Source organism: Acomys russatus, chromosome X (assembly GCF_903995435.1).
Source record: "Acomys russatus chromosome X, mAcoRus1.1, whole genome shotgun sequence".
NCBI lineage: Eukaryota > Metazoa > Chordata > Mammalia > Rodentia > Muridae > Acomys > Acomys russatus.
The window spans coordinates 68171068-68191884 of record NC_067169.1 but is presented as its reverse complement, the minus strand read 5'-3'; the positions used below and the strand labels follow the sequence as shown (position 1 = coordinate 68191884).

The 20817-nt window shown below is 34.9% G+C and overlaps 1 protein-coding gene across 2 annotated transcripts in view; it reads right to left on the bottom strand.

The window, feature by feature from the left end:
• Nucleotides 1-20817, bottom strand: part of Pcdh11x (protocadherin 11 X-linked) — a 598814-nt gene that overhangs the window by 321091 nt on the left and 256906 nt on the right. For both annotated transcript variants that reach the window (XM_051141350.1, XM_051141351.1), the window contains exon 4: nt 10993-11073. In XM_051141350.1, coding sequence (XP_050997307.1) covers nt 10993-11073 — 81 coding nt within the window. The remainder of the gene's footprint in view (nt 1-10992; nt 11074-20817) is intronic.

Sequence of the window (20817 nt, the reverse complement as noted above, 5' to 3'; positions counted from 1 at the left end):
TAACTGAATGGGTACATAAACAAGATCCAACATTCTTCTGCATTCAAGAAACACATCTCACCCATAATGAAAGGCATTACCTCAGGGTAAAAGGTTGGAAAAAAATATTCTAAGTAAATGGTCACAAGAAGCAAGCAGGCATAGCCATTTTAGTATCGAACAAAATAGACTTTCAACCAAAATTAATCAAAAGGGATGAGGAAGGACACTTCATACTCATCAAAGGTAAAGTCAACCAAGATGACATCACAATTCTGAACATATATGCTCCCAATAAAAGGGCACCCACATTTGTGAAAGATATGTTAAAAAAGCTTAAACCACACATCTATCCCCACACAATAATAGTAGGAGACTTCAACACCCCACTCTCACTGAAGGATAAGTCATTGAAACAGAAGCCAAGCCGAGAAATAACATCATTAATCAATGCCATGGGTCAAATGGATCTAACAGATATCTTTAGAACCTTTCACCCAAACAAGAAAGAATACACCATCTTCTCTGCACCCCATGGAACCTTCTCCAAAATTGATCACATCGTTGGTCACAAAACCAGCCTCAATAGATACAAGAGGATTGAAATAATACCTTGTATCCTATCAGATCACCATGCTCTTAGGTTGCAATTCAACAAAAACAGAAATAACAAAAAGCCTACACGTACGTGGAAACTAAACAACTCTCAGCTAAATGACACCTGGGTCAGGGAAGAAATAAAGAAGGAAATCAAGGAATTTCTGAAATTCAATGAAAATGCAGAAACAACATACCCAAATTTGTGGAATATATTGAAAGCAGTGCTAAGAGGAAAATTCATAGCACTAAGTGCCTTTAAAAAGAAATTGGAAACATTGCACATAAGCATCTTAACAACACAACTGGAAGACCTAGAAAAAAAAAGAAGCAGAAACACCAAAGAGGAGTAGACGCCTGGAAAAAATCAAACTCAGGGCTGAAATTAACAAATTAGAAACTAAGAAAACATTCCAAAGAATCAACAAAACCAAGAGTTGGTTCTTTGCGAAAATCAACACTATAGACAGAATGTTAGCCAAACTAACTAAAAGGCAGAGAGACAGTATTGAAATCAACAAAATCAGAAATGAAAAGGGAGACATAACAACAGACACTGAAGAAATTCAAAGAATCATGAGATCCTACTTTGAAGGCCTATACGCCACAAAATTTGAAAATCTAAGGGAAATGGACGATTTTCTTGATCAATTTCACTTGCCAAAGTTGAATGAAGAACAGATAAACAAGCTAAATAGTCCCATTTCCCCTACAGAAATAGAAGCAATCATCGATGGTCTCCCTACCAAAAAAAACCCAGGGCCAGATGGTTTCAGTACAAAATTCTACCAGACCTTCAAGGGCGAGCTAATACCGATACTCTTCAAGCTACTCCAAAAGATAGAAATGGATGGAAAATTACCAAATTCATTCTATGAGGCCATAGTCTCATTGATACCTAAACCTCACAAAGACTCAACAAAGAAAGAGAATTTCAGACCAATTTCTCTTATGAACATAGATGCAAAAATACTAAATAAAATACTTGCAAAACAAATACAGGAACACATCAAAGATATCATTCATCATGACCAAGTAGGCTTCATTCCAGGCATGCAGGGATGGTTTAATATATGGAAATCCATCAATGTAATCCACCATATAAACAAACTGAAAATAAAAAACCACATGATCATCTCCTTAGATGCAGAGAAAGCATTTGATAAAATTCAACACCCATTCATGTTTAAAGTTTTAGAGAGCTTGGGGATACAAGGCACTTTCCTCAACATAATAAAGGCTATATACAGCAAGCCAATAGCCAAAATCAAAGTAAATGGTGAGATACTCAAGGAAATTCCTCTAAAATCGGAAACAAGGCAAGGCTGCCCACTCTCTCCATATCTCTTCAATATAGTACTTGAAGTTCTAGCCAGAGCAATAAGACAACAAAAGGAGATCAAGTGTATCCAAATGGGAAAGGAGGAAGTCAAATTATCACTATTTGCAGATGATATGATAGTGTACATAACTGACCCTCAAAATTCCACCAGAGAACTCCTAAAGCTGATAAACAACTTCAGCAAATTGGCTGGATACAAAATTAACTAAAAAAACTCTGTAGCCTTCCTATACACAAATGACAAGCTTGCCGGGGAAGAAATTAGGAAAACCACACCTTTCACATTAACCACAAGCAATATAAAATATCTAGGAGTTACCCTAACTAAGCAAGTGAAGGACTTGTATGAAAAAAATTTCAAAACTCTGAAGAAAGAGATTGAAGATGACCTGAGAAGATGGCATGATCTTCCTTGCTCATGGTTCGGGAGAATTAACATAGTAAAAATGGCCATCCTACCAAAAGCAATCTACAGATTCATTGCAATCCCTATCAAAATAACTACACAATTTTCTAAAGACATTGAAAGTTCAATTCTGAACTTCATATGGAAAAACAAACAACCGAGAATAGCTAAAACAATCTTGTACAATAAAAGGTGCTCTGGCGGAATCTCCATAACTGATCTCAAACTGTACTATAAAGCAATAGTAATTAAAACAGCATGGTACTGGAATAGCAACAGGCTGGTTTATCAGTGGAATTGAGTCGAAGACCCAGATATTAATCCACATACATATGGTCACTTGATTTTTGACAAAGAAGCCAAATCCATTCAATGGAAAAAGGATAGCATCTTCAACAAATGGTGCTAGTCTAACTGGAGGTCTATGTGTAAAAAAATGAAACTGGACCCATATTTGTCACTTTGCAAAAAACTCAAATCCAAGTGGATTAAAGACCTCAACATAAAACCAGAGACACTAAGCCACTTAGAGGAAAAAGTGGGAAAGAGCCTGGAACATATTGGCACAGGAGGCAACTTCCTGAACAGAACACCAACGGCTCAGGCCTTAATGTCAACCATTAATAAATGGGACCTCATGTGGCTGAGAAGCTTCTGTAAGGCAGGAGACACTGTCAAGAGAACAAGGCAACAGCCTACAGACTGGGAAAAAATCTTCACCAACCCTACATCTGACAAAGGTCTAATATCCAAAATATGTAAAGAACTCAAGAAATTAAACACCACCAAACCGAATAACCCAATTGAGTAATGGAGCTTGGAACTAAACAGAGAATTCTCAACAGAGGAGTATCAAATGGCTGAGAAACACTTAAAGTAATGCTCAACCTGCTTAGTCATCAGGGAAATGCTAATCAAAACAACTCTGAGATTCCATCTTACACCCATCAGAATGGCTAAGATCAAAAACTCAAGCGACACCACATGCTGGCGAGGATGTGGGGAGAGAGGAACACTCCTTCATTGCTGGTGGGAATGCAAACTAGTACAGCCACTTTGGAAATCTATCTGGTGCTATCTCAGAAAAATGGGAATAGGGCTTCCTCAAGACCCAGCTATTCCACTCCTTGGAATATACCCAGAAGATATTCCAGCACACAACAAGAAAATTTGCTCAACCATGTTCATAGCAGCCTTATTCATAATAGCCAGAACATGGAAACAGCCTAAGTGTCCCTCAGTAGAAGAGTGGATAAAGAAACTGTGGTACATATACACTATGGAATACTACTCAGCTATTAAAAACAAGGAATTCCCGAAATTTTTGGATAAATGGATTGAGCTAGAAATGATCATAATGAGTGAGTTAACCCAGAAGCAGAAAGAATCAAATGGTATATACTCACTTATATCTGCATACTAGCCCAAGGGGCATGTCCCACGAAAGCCTTCACTTACCAGGAAACTGGGACAGAGGTGAGGGCATCCTATTGGGACTCTAAATGAGAGACTCATGGGAGAATAGCAAAATAAAATGATAAAGAGGGACCTAGAAACCTACAAGTAGAACAATATGGTAGGCAGATTTGGGCCCAGGGGTCCTGCTCAAACTAAGGCACCAGCCAAGGACAATACAGGCAGTAAACTTTAAACCACTACCCAGATCTAGCCAATGGTCAGAATATTCTCCACAATTGAGTGGAGAGTGTGATATGACTTTCTCACATACTATAGTGCCTCACATTTGACCATGTCCTCTGGAGGGGGAGACCTGGTGGCACTCAGAGGAAGGACAGCAGGTTGCCAAGAAGAGACTTGATACCCTATGAGCATATACAGGGGGAGGTAATCCCCCTCAGGAACAGTCATAGGGGAGGGGAATAAGGGGAAAATGGGGGGGGGAAGGGAAGAATGAGAGGATACAAGGGATGCGATAAACATTGAGATGTAACAAGAAAAATTAATAAAAAAAAAAAAGAAAGATGAGGTATTCAGACATCTCAGAGACATACAGAATAAGGCATTTAAAATGGTTTTACCATTTTAAGGATTCATTGGCAGTGAGACAGATTAACTCCTGGCAACTCTCAGATTACCTCAAAGATGAGGATGAACTTCAAAGAACCTCCTTATGGAGATGCTTCAAATGTGGTAAACAAGCCAGTGGGCAAACCGTCCTGCACTGTTCTTAAGTAGCCTCTTTTCCCTTTCTTTGCCCTTAGAAATTAGGCATATCCTATCTCTGACTCATTGTGATATATCTTTCTCTGATCCACCACTTTGTCTGTCCCTGAATTAGATGCCATTGTTTTGTATTAGAGCTGTGTACTAAATGCCAGAGATATTAAAGGTGTGTACCAAAGAGGTGCCTATATTCCAGCCTGATCACACACCTAGGAGTTTGGGTGCTATCCCTTGCAAGAGTAGCCATGTGGCTCAACTAAAATTCCTCTACATATTGTTTCTCTACAAAATCATTTTCAGCAAACAGATGCCTAGCTTCTGTATTTGTTCTAAATTTATATTTCCATTGTAAATTTTAATGCTACCTGCTGTCTACTTTCTACTCCAAATCATACTTTTATGGCAATGATGTTCTCAGCTTGATTCTTGGTGCTTATTCATTTCTCAAGTGGCCTCTATTTCACTTCCAATATTATTTCCTTCATATCCAACATAATAAATGAATTGATGAGCTTTTATTACCTTGATTTTAGTCTGATCAACAAGATATCCTCTGTGATTACAAATAGAATTTGTTTCACTTGGATGATAGGAATAACTAGATGACTCATGTACAGGCTGCTGAGTCACAATTCAAAATTCTATGTTTACAAATTACTCATATGATATAGATGTGGTATCTTTGATTTCCTGCTTATATGTAAAAACTGCAAATCTATGTTTTGTTTATTTATGTTATGATTATACTGAATGATATTCAAAGTCTATATTTTTGAAAGCCTAATTATCACGAGCATTGAATATCACAGCTAGCAACTTCTTTTCTAATTTGATTGCTAATATCCTGTGGCTCAAGATCTACAGAAGAATGATTCCCATCTGTCATCCTCTGTACTTGACTGCTGTGGAAGCTCATAAGTCTTTTATTGTGGATCTGGAACTGATCTGATATTTGACTAAAATTTACTAATTGGCTGCAGAAATCACAGATCCTCTGGTCTTGCTTAGGATACATTTTTACTGAGGGGTGCTTCCAGTGAATATAGTAATAGAAAGTATGTATGATGAATAATCATGAACCTGAAAATCAAGACATTTGCACATGAATTTTCATAGATAATATTTGAAGCTTTGAAATGCTAGATAGGTATTCAACCTTTCTCAGCCCTCACTTAGAAAAAAAGGAAAATTATTAGTATAGTTCAAATATGCTTTAACAACAATAATTCACCAAAAAGAAATAATATGTAAACATTTAGTATGATTTCTATAACATTTGTTAATAAGAGTTAATTATTAATAGTATAAAAGGTTACAGTTGGTGACCAAAGTATTTGAATCTAGTTGCACAGTGAAGATGAATATTTTCTAAAAGTCTAAAAAATAAACCCTTCTACTTACAAATAATGTAGATAACATTAGAGCACACTGATTACTCATACAATTAAGGTTCCCATTGTTTACAGAATAACACACTAACTTTCTTTGCATTCAAGAGCTTTTAGAAAATAGTTATGAAACATAAAACAGTTCTCAAAAATTCCAATGTTAAAATTTGTAAAAATTCTGATCTCAAATAATTCTGTGATAATAATTAACATACATTTTCACAAACCATATACTTCTCTTGAAGACATCACAAAAATACATCCAGAATTTTTTTTAGCCAAAAAGTTAGTGCTTCTAATTTTGGAAAACAAAACAAAACAGGATCAGTATATTTGCGGATCATAAATAATTTATCCAAAATAAATATATATATTAAATCTTAATAAAAATATTATAAGATGTGAAGTTTGCTGAACTGTAAATAAAGTTAATAGATTGTGCATATTAGACAATATCATGCAGTCTCACAGCTCTCAACTTAATCTTCTTAAGGTACTTTTCCTGCAAGTGCAAATAATATTGGAAAAAAGCGCCCCCAACACCAAGTAGGCATATATTGCCTATGTGCAATGGTTAGTCTTTATTGTTTCATAGTCTAGGAAGTTACTCTTCTTTTTATGTAGGGCTCCCTGACCCCCACTGCCCAAAAATAAAACAACATGGTGATTCTTAATTTGAGCATGTAAACATCCACTTGTAGTATTACACTTGTATATAAATCAAAATATAAAGCCTCAACCTGTTTTATATGTCCTGGGAACAAATATGAGCCCTCTAGATTATGAAAAAAACAATACAGTTGATTTTATTTTATAAAGGCTAATTATTCTAACTTCTTTGGATATCTTAAACTGCACTATGGCAAAATATAAAAGTAGTACAGCAATCTCTTCCTCACATGATCTGATGTTAACATATTGAGTTATTGATTATTAAAAACAATTATAAGATTATAAGGTAAGTCTTTAATCTGTAAATTCTCATATTCAATCAGTGTTAATTTGAATTTTTGTCTGTAGAAATATTTTATTAATATTTATATTAGTAGATTCATTGTTTCTTTAGACTGTATTAATTCTGATGCACATGTCTTTTTGTTCATTTCACTCCATCATTTCAAAAAGTTCATCTTACTTTACCATATGCAAATAGATGCAGGTGTGCTGGCTGAAGATAAAATCATAATAGTTCTACATTTTAAAAAATCACCTTTAAATGTTTCTTGTCTTCAGAATGACTTTGCTTTCCTGCTGTCAATCCTCATTGAGAAACCATTTGTCAGTGGTTAAGTTAGGTTTTGAAGGGAGATCCAGGAAAAATATTTTTTTCTTTGTTATTTACTACCATCTTTGTGTTCCCTACATTTTACCTGTATAAAATAGGGGAAATAATAATAATAAGGTTTATGCATACTTCTGTGCTTGTAAGGAGAATTAAATAAATTAATGTTGAATTGCTTAAGATCATCCTTGGTGTGTAGTAAACCTATGTAAATACTGGTAAATAAAATAAAATATATTGTTAGGTTGCATTTCCTTCCATCATATTTTCTAATAATTATTTTTGCTACTTTCCTTTTATGGGAGATTTTATTATGATGCTGAGTATTTTTTATGTTCTTTATGACAAATCAGTTATATTCTTTTACATATCTGTAACTAAAGTAACCAGAAAGTCTCAGGTGAATCAAAGCCCAACGGTACCATATATATAGAAGCAACAATTTTTAAAGCAGTTTTCCAGTATTATTATTTTGACTTACTAATTTTTATTCCCACATTTTCAAAAATATTTATTTAATAGATGTACAGTGATAGACATAGTATTCTCTTCTCCACATATGTGATTGAAATGGTGTCTTTTTGCATAATTTCTTTTTTTTCAGTGACAAATAACTTGTGGACACAGCAAGTCAGCTGCATTGTGAACTGTGACTATGAACAGCATTATGAATTGTGATATTGTACAAAAGACTTGACATGCCTGGCCAGACCAAACGCCAAAATGGATAATGGAGATAGAAGTGAAAGCTCATCATTTTTAGCTGCTAGTGAATCGAGTCAGATTTCTCTAGTATCATGGCTACTAGTAAGTAGACCACTCTTTTTGGATGAGGACTGGAAAGACAAAAAATTGGTTGAATGAGGAAGAGAGTAGATCTGGACAGATCTGGTGGGTATGAATATGATCAAAATACATGTTTGAAACTAGCAGAGAATTAATATATTTAAATTCAAATTAAAAATAAAACAAAGCTCAAAGTTCCTCCACTGAACTCTATTCATAGTAAAAAAAACCCATAGGGTGTAACTTATCAGTATAAGTTATATAGTGTTTTAAATGATAACATTTCTACGGTAATTTGATATTGAATTGAAGACTCAAGAACAATAGAAAATATCAGATAATTTAAAAACTCAAGCAAAAAGAACACAGAGATTCAAATCACTCACTTTCTTCTGAGAGCATGTTGTTTGTTAACAAATAAAATATTAAATTACACATTGTTTAGTAGAATAAAGTAAATAGTAAATATCTGGCTCCACACACAAAAAAAGCTTCTTAATGAGTTCTCATATTTGTAGAGGGCAAACGTCTAGTTTTGTCTAGCTTTTAGCTGTATATAAGCATAGTAATGTATGTCATCTTGGGAAGTTAAACTTTTGGACATAAAAGCACACATGCTGAAATTATGTACGAGTGGTTATATACATCAATGGTAGAGCATCAAACTTGCATGACCCCAAAGCAACTTTAAACATATAAATGATAAATAAGGTGCATTTTTCTCAATGTTTCTCTTCTGAAGATTCTTAGTTACATCTATATGTAATCAATTAACCAATAGAAGAATCATATAATTTCTCTTAGACACAAATATAGACTAGATCATATTATGTTCACAAGGTATTCTCAATCCTCACAAAATTTCCTGAGACTGAATCAGAAGAACTGCAAAATTTGATATTTAGGGCCTGAAATTTGATAAAACATAACATTTAGACCTGAGTAATTTTATATCTTGTCGAAGTTGAACAGGTTTTACTAGTTTTAAAGTTATATTAAAATTAATAACTTTGTACCACAGTGCACAGATTCTGTAACTCTTGCCAAAGGCATATTCAAAGTATATGGTCCATTTCTTTTTATTAATCAATGCATGGACTTCATGGATTTCCAAACTTTGTGTTAAGATAAATAAATGTGACATTTTCTGATTGTATAAATTTCGATTTATTGTTCTACATTTTCACAATTTATTTTCCCTGTAACAAATTATAAAACATTAGAAAATAACTAAGTATAAGACAATGGATGATCAATTTGGTGTCCCAGGGATTAGTTTCCTGACTTTTACCTTAGTAATCTCTGTGTAGTACTGGGAATTGACCCGAGGACTTGATCTAGGATAGGTCAACAATCTGCCACTGAAGTACAACCTACCAATAGGACTTTTAAATTATTCCTTAATCAAATTGCTTGATACAATTCCAACCACTCGAACACACCAGGGACCACATGATGCACAATTGTTTACTTGACTCCTCCAATTACCACACTTTGTGTGTGTAATTTCATCATTATTTTTAAATTTGTTCACTTTACATCCAGATTGTAGCCCCTTGCTACTTCCTCATCCCACACTCACTCCCTTATCACATTTCCCTCCCTCTCCTAGTCCTCAGAAAGGAGAGTCCTCATCCCATATCATCTGACCTATCAAGTCTCATATGTACTACCTATATCCTCTTCCTCTGTGTCCTGGCATAGTTGACCCACCAGAGGGAAGTGATGAACATGGGGGGAGGGGTAGAGCTCATTTTAGAAGTAGTCCTTACTCCTGGTATTGTGGTATCCACTAGGAGACTTTGCTGCCTATCTACTACATCTGAGCAGAGTAACTAGGTACACATCCTGCATGGTACTTGATTGGTGCATCAGTCTCTGTATTGTAGTGTAGTTATCCTGAATTATATGGCTAATATCTGCTTATGAGTGAGCATATAACATGCATGTCTTTCTGGGTCTGGGTTACCTCACTCAGGATGATCGTTTCTTGTTCAGTCAATCTGCTTGCATATTTCAGGATTTCCTTGTTCTTAATAGTTGAGTATTCCATTGTGTTAATGTACCACATTTTCTTTATCCATTCAGCTATTGAGGGACATTTACGTTGTTTCTAGATTCTAACTATTGTGAATAAAGCTGCTATAAACACACATGACCAATGCCCTTGTTGTATGGTGGGGAATATTTTGGGACCATACCCAGGAGTCGTTTGGCTGGGACTTAAGGTAGAATTATTCTCAATTTTCTGATAAAGTGCCAGATTGATTTCCAAAGTGTTTGTACAAGTTTGCACTCCTACCAGCAACAGAGGAGTGTTCTCCTTTCTCTAAATACTTGTTGGCATGTGCTGTCACTTGGGTTTTTTATCTTAGCCATTTCAATAGTTATAAGATGGAATCTCAGAGTCACTTTGATTTGCATTTCCCTGATGACTAGAGATGTTGAACATTTCTTTAAGTGTTTCTCGGCCTTTCGATATTCCTTTTTTTGAGAATTCTCTGTTTAGTTCTGAGCCCCATTTCTCAATTGGATTATTTGGTTTGGTGGTGTTATATTTCTTGAGTTCTTTATATGTTTTGGATATTAACCATCAGTCATGAGTAGGGATCGCTTCAGGAACTTTTAGTTATGTTGCAAAACTACCTCGGTTATAGCTGAAAATCTGTCCCTTATGTCCCCATCCCTTACATTATCCACCCCAGAGCTCAGAGGATCTTTGTCACTGGTATCTGGTTTGGTTGCCCTTTAATTTTTTTCTAAAATTCATTCTAAAATAGGTATTCATTTTGAAATTACATAGACTTTCCCTATTTTTTCTTCTCCATGAACATAACTTAAACTTGAACCATTTTATCATTCTTTAAATTTTCATAAATTGTATGTTATACACTAGCAAGTTTATATGTCTTTTAATATGTATATTGTTTGTGTTAATAGACACAAATATTGTAGCTTTACAGGTGAAGTTTGAATTTGTATACAAAAGAAATAGGGAGGAAATGATAAAATCATGTCTCTTTCATACCTGTGGATGAGGGTGAGTCCAGATTTCCACAGTTGTTGCCTCTTTCATGGGAGTGCAAGATCGTACCACCTCCTTCATTGACTTTGTAAAAGAAAAAAAAAGAGTATTTTGAGCTGCTTATTCAACATAAGGGAGCTACCAATACATGCACAAAATATATTCACACAGACATTGTATACAAGGAGAGAAGAAATTTATTTTTAAGGAACAATATTTTATGCAACAAATGTTATTACAGATTATTACATGCTGATTCTGGCAGGTAGTAAAAATAAAGTGTGAAACAGAAAACATCATGGAGCTTATATTCAAATATAATGATCTTATTTGTTATATATGAAAAATGTGCGAGGAACAATTTAAATGATTTTAGTCCATGTTTCAGTTGTAAAGAATTTCAATATAATATTTTTATAAGTCATGACTTCAAGATTTATGACTACTGCTGTACCATTGTCTAAAATTATAATCTTCCTTGTGTGGTATGACACTGGATATCACCCATTTGTCATAAAAAGGTAAACAATGTGTGCAATGAATGTCAAAAGTGCTTTAGAAACTAATTGACAAACATTTACCTAACATGAAAAAGATGGAAGTTTTGTACTCCATTTCATTTGTTTTTCCTAATATTTTAGAATATATTCTCTGTCTTAAAATCTTAAGTGCACATGATATATGCTTTAACTATATATTATTTTAGGTAATGCAATAAAATATTCAGAAAACTCATGATGTAATCAATGAATGGATTATCAAAGGAAAAGAAATAGACATTACATAAACCAAAGCTGGTGGATGATTTCATGGGAAAATACTGTAGTTGAGATGATTTGTCATACACCTTTTATCATGCTCTTATAATTTTGTGATGGTGTATAGTACATTACATATTACAATGATGCTGCTAATACTTGTCATGGTTTCATGACATCACCTTACTCTGAGTGACTAATTTATTCACGTGTAGATGTGCATGTGTTAACAGGACATACTCATCAAATGACAACAAGAAAAAAAAGATTTTGATTTTGATTTTTTTGATTCTGATATTTTAAAGGCAATTGGACAAGAATTATTTTACTATCAGTTAAAGGTTAACACATGATTATTATGAAGGGATACTATTGCTGTTACATAAAACACACATAGCTTGTTAGTATTACTTTACTAAACTGTCATCGCCATGTTTCCCCTTATGAAAACACAGCAATCATGAGAGAAAGAATTCAAAATGTGACAACATATACTAGCAAATTTGTCTTATGCAAGTATACAACTAAACAAATGAAATGAGGCTATAAGAAGATAAATTTTCAGATTATCGAGACATAAATTAAATGGAGAAACAGGGAAACTAATAGACATCATGACACAAATGGACCAAGCAAGGCCTGGGAAAAAATGTCCTCATTTCTATCACGGACAGAATTCTGCCTAAAAAAATGGGCAAGCTTGGATGCAGCCAGAGTTGATGGCCAAACTCTGCCAAGAAAGGATAAGCAAGTCCTCAATAGTTCCTGCCTCACAAATATGTCTGTCAGAAGGCTGAAGAAGATGCTCCAATATTATAGAGTGTTCTGGGTGACTATTCATGTAGCAAACTGTCTGTGTCATCTTCTACTTTGGAAAGCTATTAACCTGCACTATCGGCATACTCAGGTAGTCATGTTTATTCCTTCTCAAGTCTCTGCTGGAGTTGAAGACCAGATAGCTTAATTTTACAATGAAGCTTATTTGTTTAGGGGTTAAGATGTTTTTAGGTCCAGATAGATGTTTTATGTTGATAATTACAAGACGTGATGGAGATTGATTTAAGCTCAGAATTTTAGACACACTATGATAGGACAGATGTTCTCTTCCAGGTTATCAAATATCAAGAGCGAAAACACTAAGAATGTATCATTTATATAATTTCTGATGATATCATTGTTCACCTTGCTATAGATAGCTCATTGTATATATGTAATAATATAAAGTATATGTTAAAACTAAAATATAAAATAATAAAATAGTGAAAATTAAAAATAAATAAATAAATAGAAAAACAAAAAAGAATACATTTTTTGTAAAAAATCCTCTTTAGTATAAACAAAACCTTTTTATTAATAGTCACCGCATTAAATCCCATTTGCTTACAGAAATTAGTAGCATGTATTAAGAAAATAAATTAATTTGATATTAGATTTTTAGTAAGTATAGTTACACAAAAATTATGGCATTAAGATAGTAAGTATGAAGAAGAACTTAGAAAGTATGGAGAAATAATTTGGAATATGTTTCCTTTTTATGAATTAACAGATGTTACCAACAATAAATAGTGGTTCCTTTAGTGAAAAATCAGTATTAAGTTTGAAATGACTAAACATTTACCTTTATGAACTGCTCTTTTGGCAAAAAATGCATAGCGTGTTTTTAAATATGTTGAAAATTTAGAAATTATGATTGAAGAATGACAAAATACATATAGGAAAGAAAGAAGTTTATTTAATAAAAAGTTTTTAAAATGTATTTTTCTTATATTTTTGGTCATGAGGTCTTCCAGAGGAATACCTATCATGGATCTGAAGATATACTACAGAGCAATAGTAAGAAAAACATCATGATACTGGGTTAGAATTAATTTGATTAATCAATGGAATCAAATTAAGACCCAGAAATAAACCCACACACTTGAGTTTCAACAATGAAGCCAAAACTAGACAATGGAAAATAGATAGCATCTTGAACTACTGGTTCTAACTGCATGTATACATGAAGAAAAATGAAAGTACATCCATATTTATCACCATGCACAAAACTCAAGTCCAAGTGGATTAAAGACCACAACATAAAACCAGACATGTTAAATATGTTACAAGAAAAGTGGAGAAGAGCTTTAAACTCATTTACACAGTAGTCTACTTCCTGAACAGAACCCTGACAGCTTAAGCTCTAAGGCCAACAATTAATAAATGAGCTACTATCCATATGAGGTATAGAGCTAAACAGAGAATACTTAACAGAGGAATGTAGGATGACTGAAAAACACCTAAAGAAATGCTCAACTTTCTTGGTCTTCAGGGAAATGCAAATCAAAATGGCTCTGAGATTCTATTTCACACCAGTCAGAATGACTAAGATCAAAAACTCAAGTGATAACACATACTGGAGAGGATGTGAAGAAAGAGGAACTCTGCTCCATTGCTGGTGGGAGATCAATCTTTTATAACCACTTTTTTGTATTTTCTAAGAAAATTGAGAATATTGCTACCTCAAGACTCAGCTATACCACTTCTGGGCATATACCTGAAAGATGCTTTACCATACAACAAGGACATTTGTTCATTTATGTTCATAATGGCTTTATTCATAATAGCCAAATTCTGGAATCAACTTAGATGTCCGTCAAGCAAAGAATGGATAAAGAAACTGTGGTGAATTTACACCATGGAATACTATTCAGCTATTAAAAATCAAGAATTCTTGAAATATTCAGGCAAATGGGTGGAACTGGAAATGATCATCCTGAGTGAGGCAACCCAGACACAGAGAGACATCCATGGTATATCCTTTCTTATAAGTGGATATTAGTCCAACATAGATTTCCTCTAAGAGATTCCATTCAGCGGAGGACCAAGACAGATACTAGGACTCACTGCTGTACTCTGGACAAAGCACTGGGAGTTGTATGGAAGAGTTGGGGGATGGAATGATGGGAGGATGTTTTCAGTAGCTCCACATTGAGACTATCAAGGTCAGAAGATAGAGACCCAGTGTGGCCTGCACAAACTGATGTGCCAACCAAGGACATTTCAAGAAAGAAACCTAGACCCCTATTCTGAGGCAACCAATGAACACCTCATTCTCCATGTGGGTGGAGGGAGAGCAAATGATTTCTCCTGACAGAAACACTAGTGCCCAAAGTTTGATCACTACCCCTTGCTAGAGAGGGACGACAGGGAAGCAGGCTATCTAGATGAAACCTAATAGGCTGTAGTCAGATGGTGTGGGAGAAGTACCCCACCTGTCAGAGGTAAAAGAAATGAGAATAGGGTGGAAGGGAGAGGAAGAGTGAAAACAGGAAAATAAGAGTGATGGGATTATGATCAGGATGTAATATGAATAAATTTTAAATAATATAAAATACATAAAAACAAAAAATATTTGTAGATTTCTAGGACCCTCTGTATCCTTTTATTTTGCTGTTCTCCCATGCGTCTCTCATTTAGAGTCCCAATAGGATGCCTTCCCCTCTGTCCCAGTTTCCTGGTAAGTGAAGGCTCAAACTAAGGCACCAGCCAAGGACAATACAGGAGGTAAACTTTAAACCCCTTCCCAGATCTAGCCAATGGTCAGAATATTCTCCACAGTTGAGTGGAGAGTGTGATACGACTTTCTCAAGTACTCTGGTACCTCACATTTGACCATGTCCCCTGGAGGGGGAGACCTGGTGGCACTCAGAGGAAGGACAGCAAGTAGCCAAGAAGAGACTTGATACCCTATGAGAATATATAGGGGGACGTAATCCCCCTCAGGAACAGTCATAGGGGAGGGAAATAATGGGAAAATGGGGGGGGAGGAATGGGAGGATACAAGGGATGGGATAAACATTGAGATGTAACAAGAATAAATTAATAAAAAAAAATAATGTAAAAAAAAAAAAAACAAAACAAAACAAAACAAAAAAAAAAAAAAACAAAAAATATTTGGTATTCAAAGTGTAGTTAGTTTCTGTATCAATTGGCATATTGTTGAATGTATTTTAATTTATCATTGGTTATTGAAACAGTAGAATCAATAGTGAACATCATTAACTCTTGTGAACTGAATCACTAGGACTTTGTAAAAATTTGTCAAAATTGTAGATGGAATAGAACAACATACCACACTAAGCAAACATTTGGATTCCAGAGCAATAACAAAGAATTATATAGGTATTTTGAGACTGATGCTGAAATTACAAAGTTACTGAATGAGAAGGGAATCTCATTACCAAACACAAAATCACACTTCAAAATAATTTTTGCTATATATGTGACATTTCTTAATAAATGAAATTACATATTCAAGGTAAAACTGTTTATATGTGAAACTTAATCTGCAATAAAGGCATTTTGACATGAACTTCAAATTTGAAGTCTTGTCAAATTCATTTATAGACTCCAGTGCTGTCAAAAATTTCTAACAGGAGGAAAAATCTCTATCCCCTAACAACTTACAAGTGAGTTATGACATATATGCAAGTTTACGTAATCTTTAAAGTATATCTCTAGTTACTTGTAGATGAAGACATTTGACTTGAGATGAACAAGTTCATACATCTCCTCTATCACGGTGAAATTGCTCTCTATTGACATAGCTCGTTTGCCACCAATACAAAGTTTTGTGAAAATACATTTTCTCTTTGATCATACAAGATGTTCACTTATTCAAATGAAAATATTGCCCACAACTCAACTACAGAAGCAGGAAAGAATATTGGGTAACACTAAGTAAGTAAGCTAACCAAGAAAGGATGACAGAGTTTAGAAGAGAATATGGGAAGGACTTTTGTTTCTATCTTATGATTTTTCAATGAAGTCAATATACTCCAAATTAGTAAGAAAACAGTGTGTTCAAGATGATTAAAATGCCAGAGATGTATCATAATGGTAGGAAAAAATGTGTGCAAAAATGAACTAAGTTCCCTACTTTAGAAGGATCTACAAAGTAGGATAAAAACTATATACCGGAAACAAACTTGAAACATTTTATTTTTTTTAATGTATTTATTTATTTTTGCTTCTTTTTATTTTATTGTTAACTTTACGTCCCAATCATAGCCTCCTCCTTCCCTATTTCCCCTATTCCTCCTCTACTCATTATAGAAGGAGAGCCCCACCCACACATCCACTAGCCCAGCATAACAAGTCACATTTGGACTAAGGGCATCCTCTTCACCTGAGGCCTGGCAAGGTAGCCCCACCATAAGAACATGATCAAGAAGCATGCAACAGAGTCCATGTCAGAGTCAGCTTCCATTCTCCTTAGTGGATGGCCAAGCTGACCATTGGTAATGTCTGTGTAGGAAGCCTAGGTTCAGCCTGTGCATGGTACTTGGTTGGAGCTTCAGTCTCTATAGGCCCCTTTGGCCTGGATAAATTGGTTCTGTTGGTCTTCTTGTGGAGCACCTGTACATACTGACTCTATTCTTCCCCATACTGCTCCATAAGACTTCCTGAGCTCCACCCAATGTTAGGTTATGGGACTCTGCCTCTGTTCCTGCCAGCTGCTGGGTGGAAGCACTCAGAAGGCAGCTATGCTAGGCTCCTGTCTGAAAGCATAGCAGAATATCATTAATAGTGTCAGGGGTTGTCTGTCCCTCACAGGGTAGGTCTCAGGTTGTGCGAGGCATTGGTTGGATATTTCCTCAATCTTTGCTTTACTTTTGTCCCTGCATATCTTATAGGCAGGGTACGTTTTGGGTCAAAGTGTTTGTAGGTAGTTTAATGTTCCTCTCCTTCCACTAGGAGTCTTGTCTAATTAGAGGGTGGCCTTTTCAGTTTTCATGACCCTTCCTACTATGAGTCTCAGAATTTATATATTTACTTTTCATTGTGATCATAGCTCCATTGGTCCTATCTATCTGGTCTTTTCTTCCCACCCTCTCCTCCCATCCTCCTCCCTTTCTCCTCAGAAAGTGGGAGGCCCCCCCCAAACCAACAGCTTGTGAAGTCTCATAAGGACTGAGTTCCTCCTCATCCACTGAGGCCAGGCAAGGCAGCCCTGTTGCTACTGCTCAACTTGCTAGGGGACCCACATTAACTGGCCATCAGTTACATATGCATAGAGCACCTAGATCCAGTCCATGCATGCTCCCTGGTTGGTGTTTCTGTTTCTGTAAGACACCAAGGATTGAGGATATTTTACTCTGTTGGTCTTCTTACAGTGTTCCTGTTCCTTCTTGTTGAGGCCTCTCAGAGAAAAGTTAAACTAAGCTCCTGCTTTTGAACATACAGATTATTATTAATGGTAGCGCAGTTTAGCCTTCTCATATGGAGTGTGTCTGAGGTTGGGCTAAACATTGCTTGATCATTCCCTCAGTCTCTATCTTTATCTCTGTGCATCTTGTAGGATCAATTTTGGTTTGAAGGTTTTGTAGGTGGCTTGGTCGTCCCCGCCCACCACTATATATCCTGAGTAGCTTGAAGGTGCCTTCCCCAGTCTCTGTGATCCCACTACTAGGAGTCTCAGCTAGAGACATCACTTTATACTTCCTGTACTTCACCCTGTCTCAGATCTCCAGCTTGTCTTTGTGATGCTCCAGTCTTTGATTTCCCTTTTCTCTCTAGGTCCTGAAACCTCCCTTGCCCAATCTCCCCATTTCATATCCCTTCCACCTTGTTATGCCTAAACAATCAACTGTAGGCTAAAGATTCACAGTAGACCTATGCTCAGGTCATATTTATTTTTTTAAAAATAAGGCAAATGTCTTGAGTTTTTATATGTGTATTTAAGCAATCTACTTTAAACATAACATTTCAATTCTGAATAGCTAAATGTATGTCTAGGAAGCTTTTCGTTAAACACCCAATGCTGAATTAAAATATTCATTGAATTATGTAAGGATGGCATATTAAGAATTTAAGAGTTTAAAACAAAATGTGTGAATATATCTTTTCCAGTTAACTTTGGTAACTATTTTGTTATACACTTATTAATTAAATAGCCAAAAGTTTATTGAAAAAAATGTACAAACATAACAATGAAAAGGTCCTACATTCTTGTAAGTGTTCTGTTCTCACTTTTTTCTCTAACACCAAAGACTCCAAGTTATATGAATGAGGAAAGCATGCCACCAAATGGCTTTAAAATATGACTTTATACGTTTCACTATAATGCAAATGTGAAATATTGCAACTATTGAAAACCACAGTATTTATACGCATTGTTTGACTTCTTTAGGAAAATTAAATATGCATGATCCATGATACCTAATGAATGAAATGCTGAGCTAATCTGTATCTGCCCTTTTATGGAATTGAGTGTCAAACTGTCAAGAAATGAAGAAAATTATTTAAAGTAATCAGGCTTTGTATATTTAAGACTCATTTTAATCCAGTTCACGTGAAGACAGTATTCAGTGCCAAAATGCAAGCTATGTCTCTTACTAGTGATCTTAGAGCATTTTGAAAAGTGTTATTGGCATTTTTGTTAATAATAAAGAATTTTGCAGAGTGAAGAGTTGGAAGATACTGAATATTATTATTACTCCTGAATTCAAGATCACTAATTCTTAGGTTAGAAAAGAATCTGATATGTAAAACTGAATTAGATCTCTTAAGCATGAATTATTAAGTAGCAATTTCTGTTCACCTAAATGGAAAACAGACAAATGTGAAAGTAAGTATTATTGTTTCCATAACATCTTCTTCAGAATCCTAAAATTTCAAGTTATGAAAATGTTGCTTAGAATTTACTTGTGGTGGTTTAAAAAAGATTTAACCCACATAAGTCTGAGGCATTTGAATACTTAGTCACAGTTTGGTAGCTGTTTGGTGAGGATTAGAAGCTGTGTTGTTTTGCTAGAAGTATGACAATGGGAGGAGGTTTTGAAGTTTCAAATATACTGCCATATGCGTTGTGTTCTCTCTATCCTGCTAGTGTTTTGAATTCTGAGGTGCTACTCAGGCTGCCTGCTACCACTACTCTGCTAACGTGTATTCTAAATCTCTGGAACCATAAGACCAATATAGACTCTTTCTTATGTAAGTATAATTGCTCATGGTATTATCATTTTAATAGATAATATCTAAGATATTACTTGATTTTTGTGTAAAAATTGATTAGTGAATTTATTTAAAACAAATGCTCAAAATTCTACAAGGTAGCCCTCTTCCCATTCTTCACTCCCCAATCTAGAAATTAATTTTAGGCCTTACTTCCTTTAACAAACACGTTTCTACTCAAAATATATAGCTTTTGGATAAATTAAGAAAATGTTATCTGTGATTTAATCTCTCAGACAACTGTTAAGAAACTGTTACCCATGATTTAAAAGAGTAAAAAATATTTCTTTAATGGAATTGTCTTGCAAAAAATAACTAAGAAGGAGGATAACATAACTGAACCTTCTAAATTTGGGAAGTCTTGATGTACTTCTCTGTTGTTTCCTAGAATCTGTGACTTTGTCATGTGACTTTTTTTATTAATTTATTCAGATTATACCTCAATTGTTATCCTATCACTTGTATCCTCCTGTTCCTCTCTCCCTCCCACTTTTACCCTACTTACCTACCCTACGTCTGTGACAGAGGGGGACCTCCTTCCCCACTATATGGTCATAGGCTGTGAAGTCGTATCTTGGTAGCCGGTTTATTCTTTCTTTAATTCTATCAACTCATCACAGAGCTACATAGAAAGATATACATGGACAGGTTTCCAGATTCCTCACTAAAGATAGCCTTGTAGCAGATTTGTGGCTTCAGATAGACCTCCACTCCAGATGGCACCATGAATCCTAGTATTTCACCATAAATATAGGCATGTTTGTTTAAACTTTACATAAACCTAAGTGGAATGAAGTTACCCAGAGGTGTCTGAATTTACTCTATCTCTTAGAATGAAAGACACATAAAATTTTTGTCCTGAATTCATTATGAACTAAGAGATATCAGAATAATGTATAGTTATGTCAGTCCTAATTGATAAGTTGTATATTCTTATAACTGTTAGGCCTCATCACTCTGAACTCACTGTGTACTAATGTATTGGATACTTAGATACTTGGATACTTAGATAAGAAATGTTTATATTTAAAACATATATTAATTGATAACTTTTTTCTTCATTGTATGTGCTGAA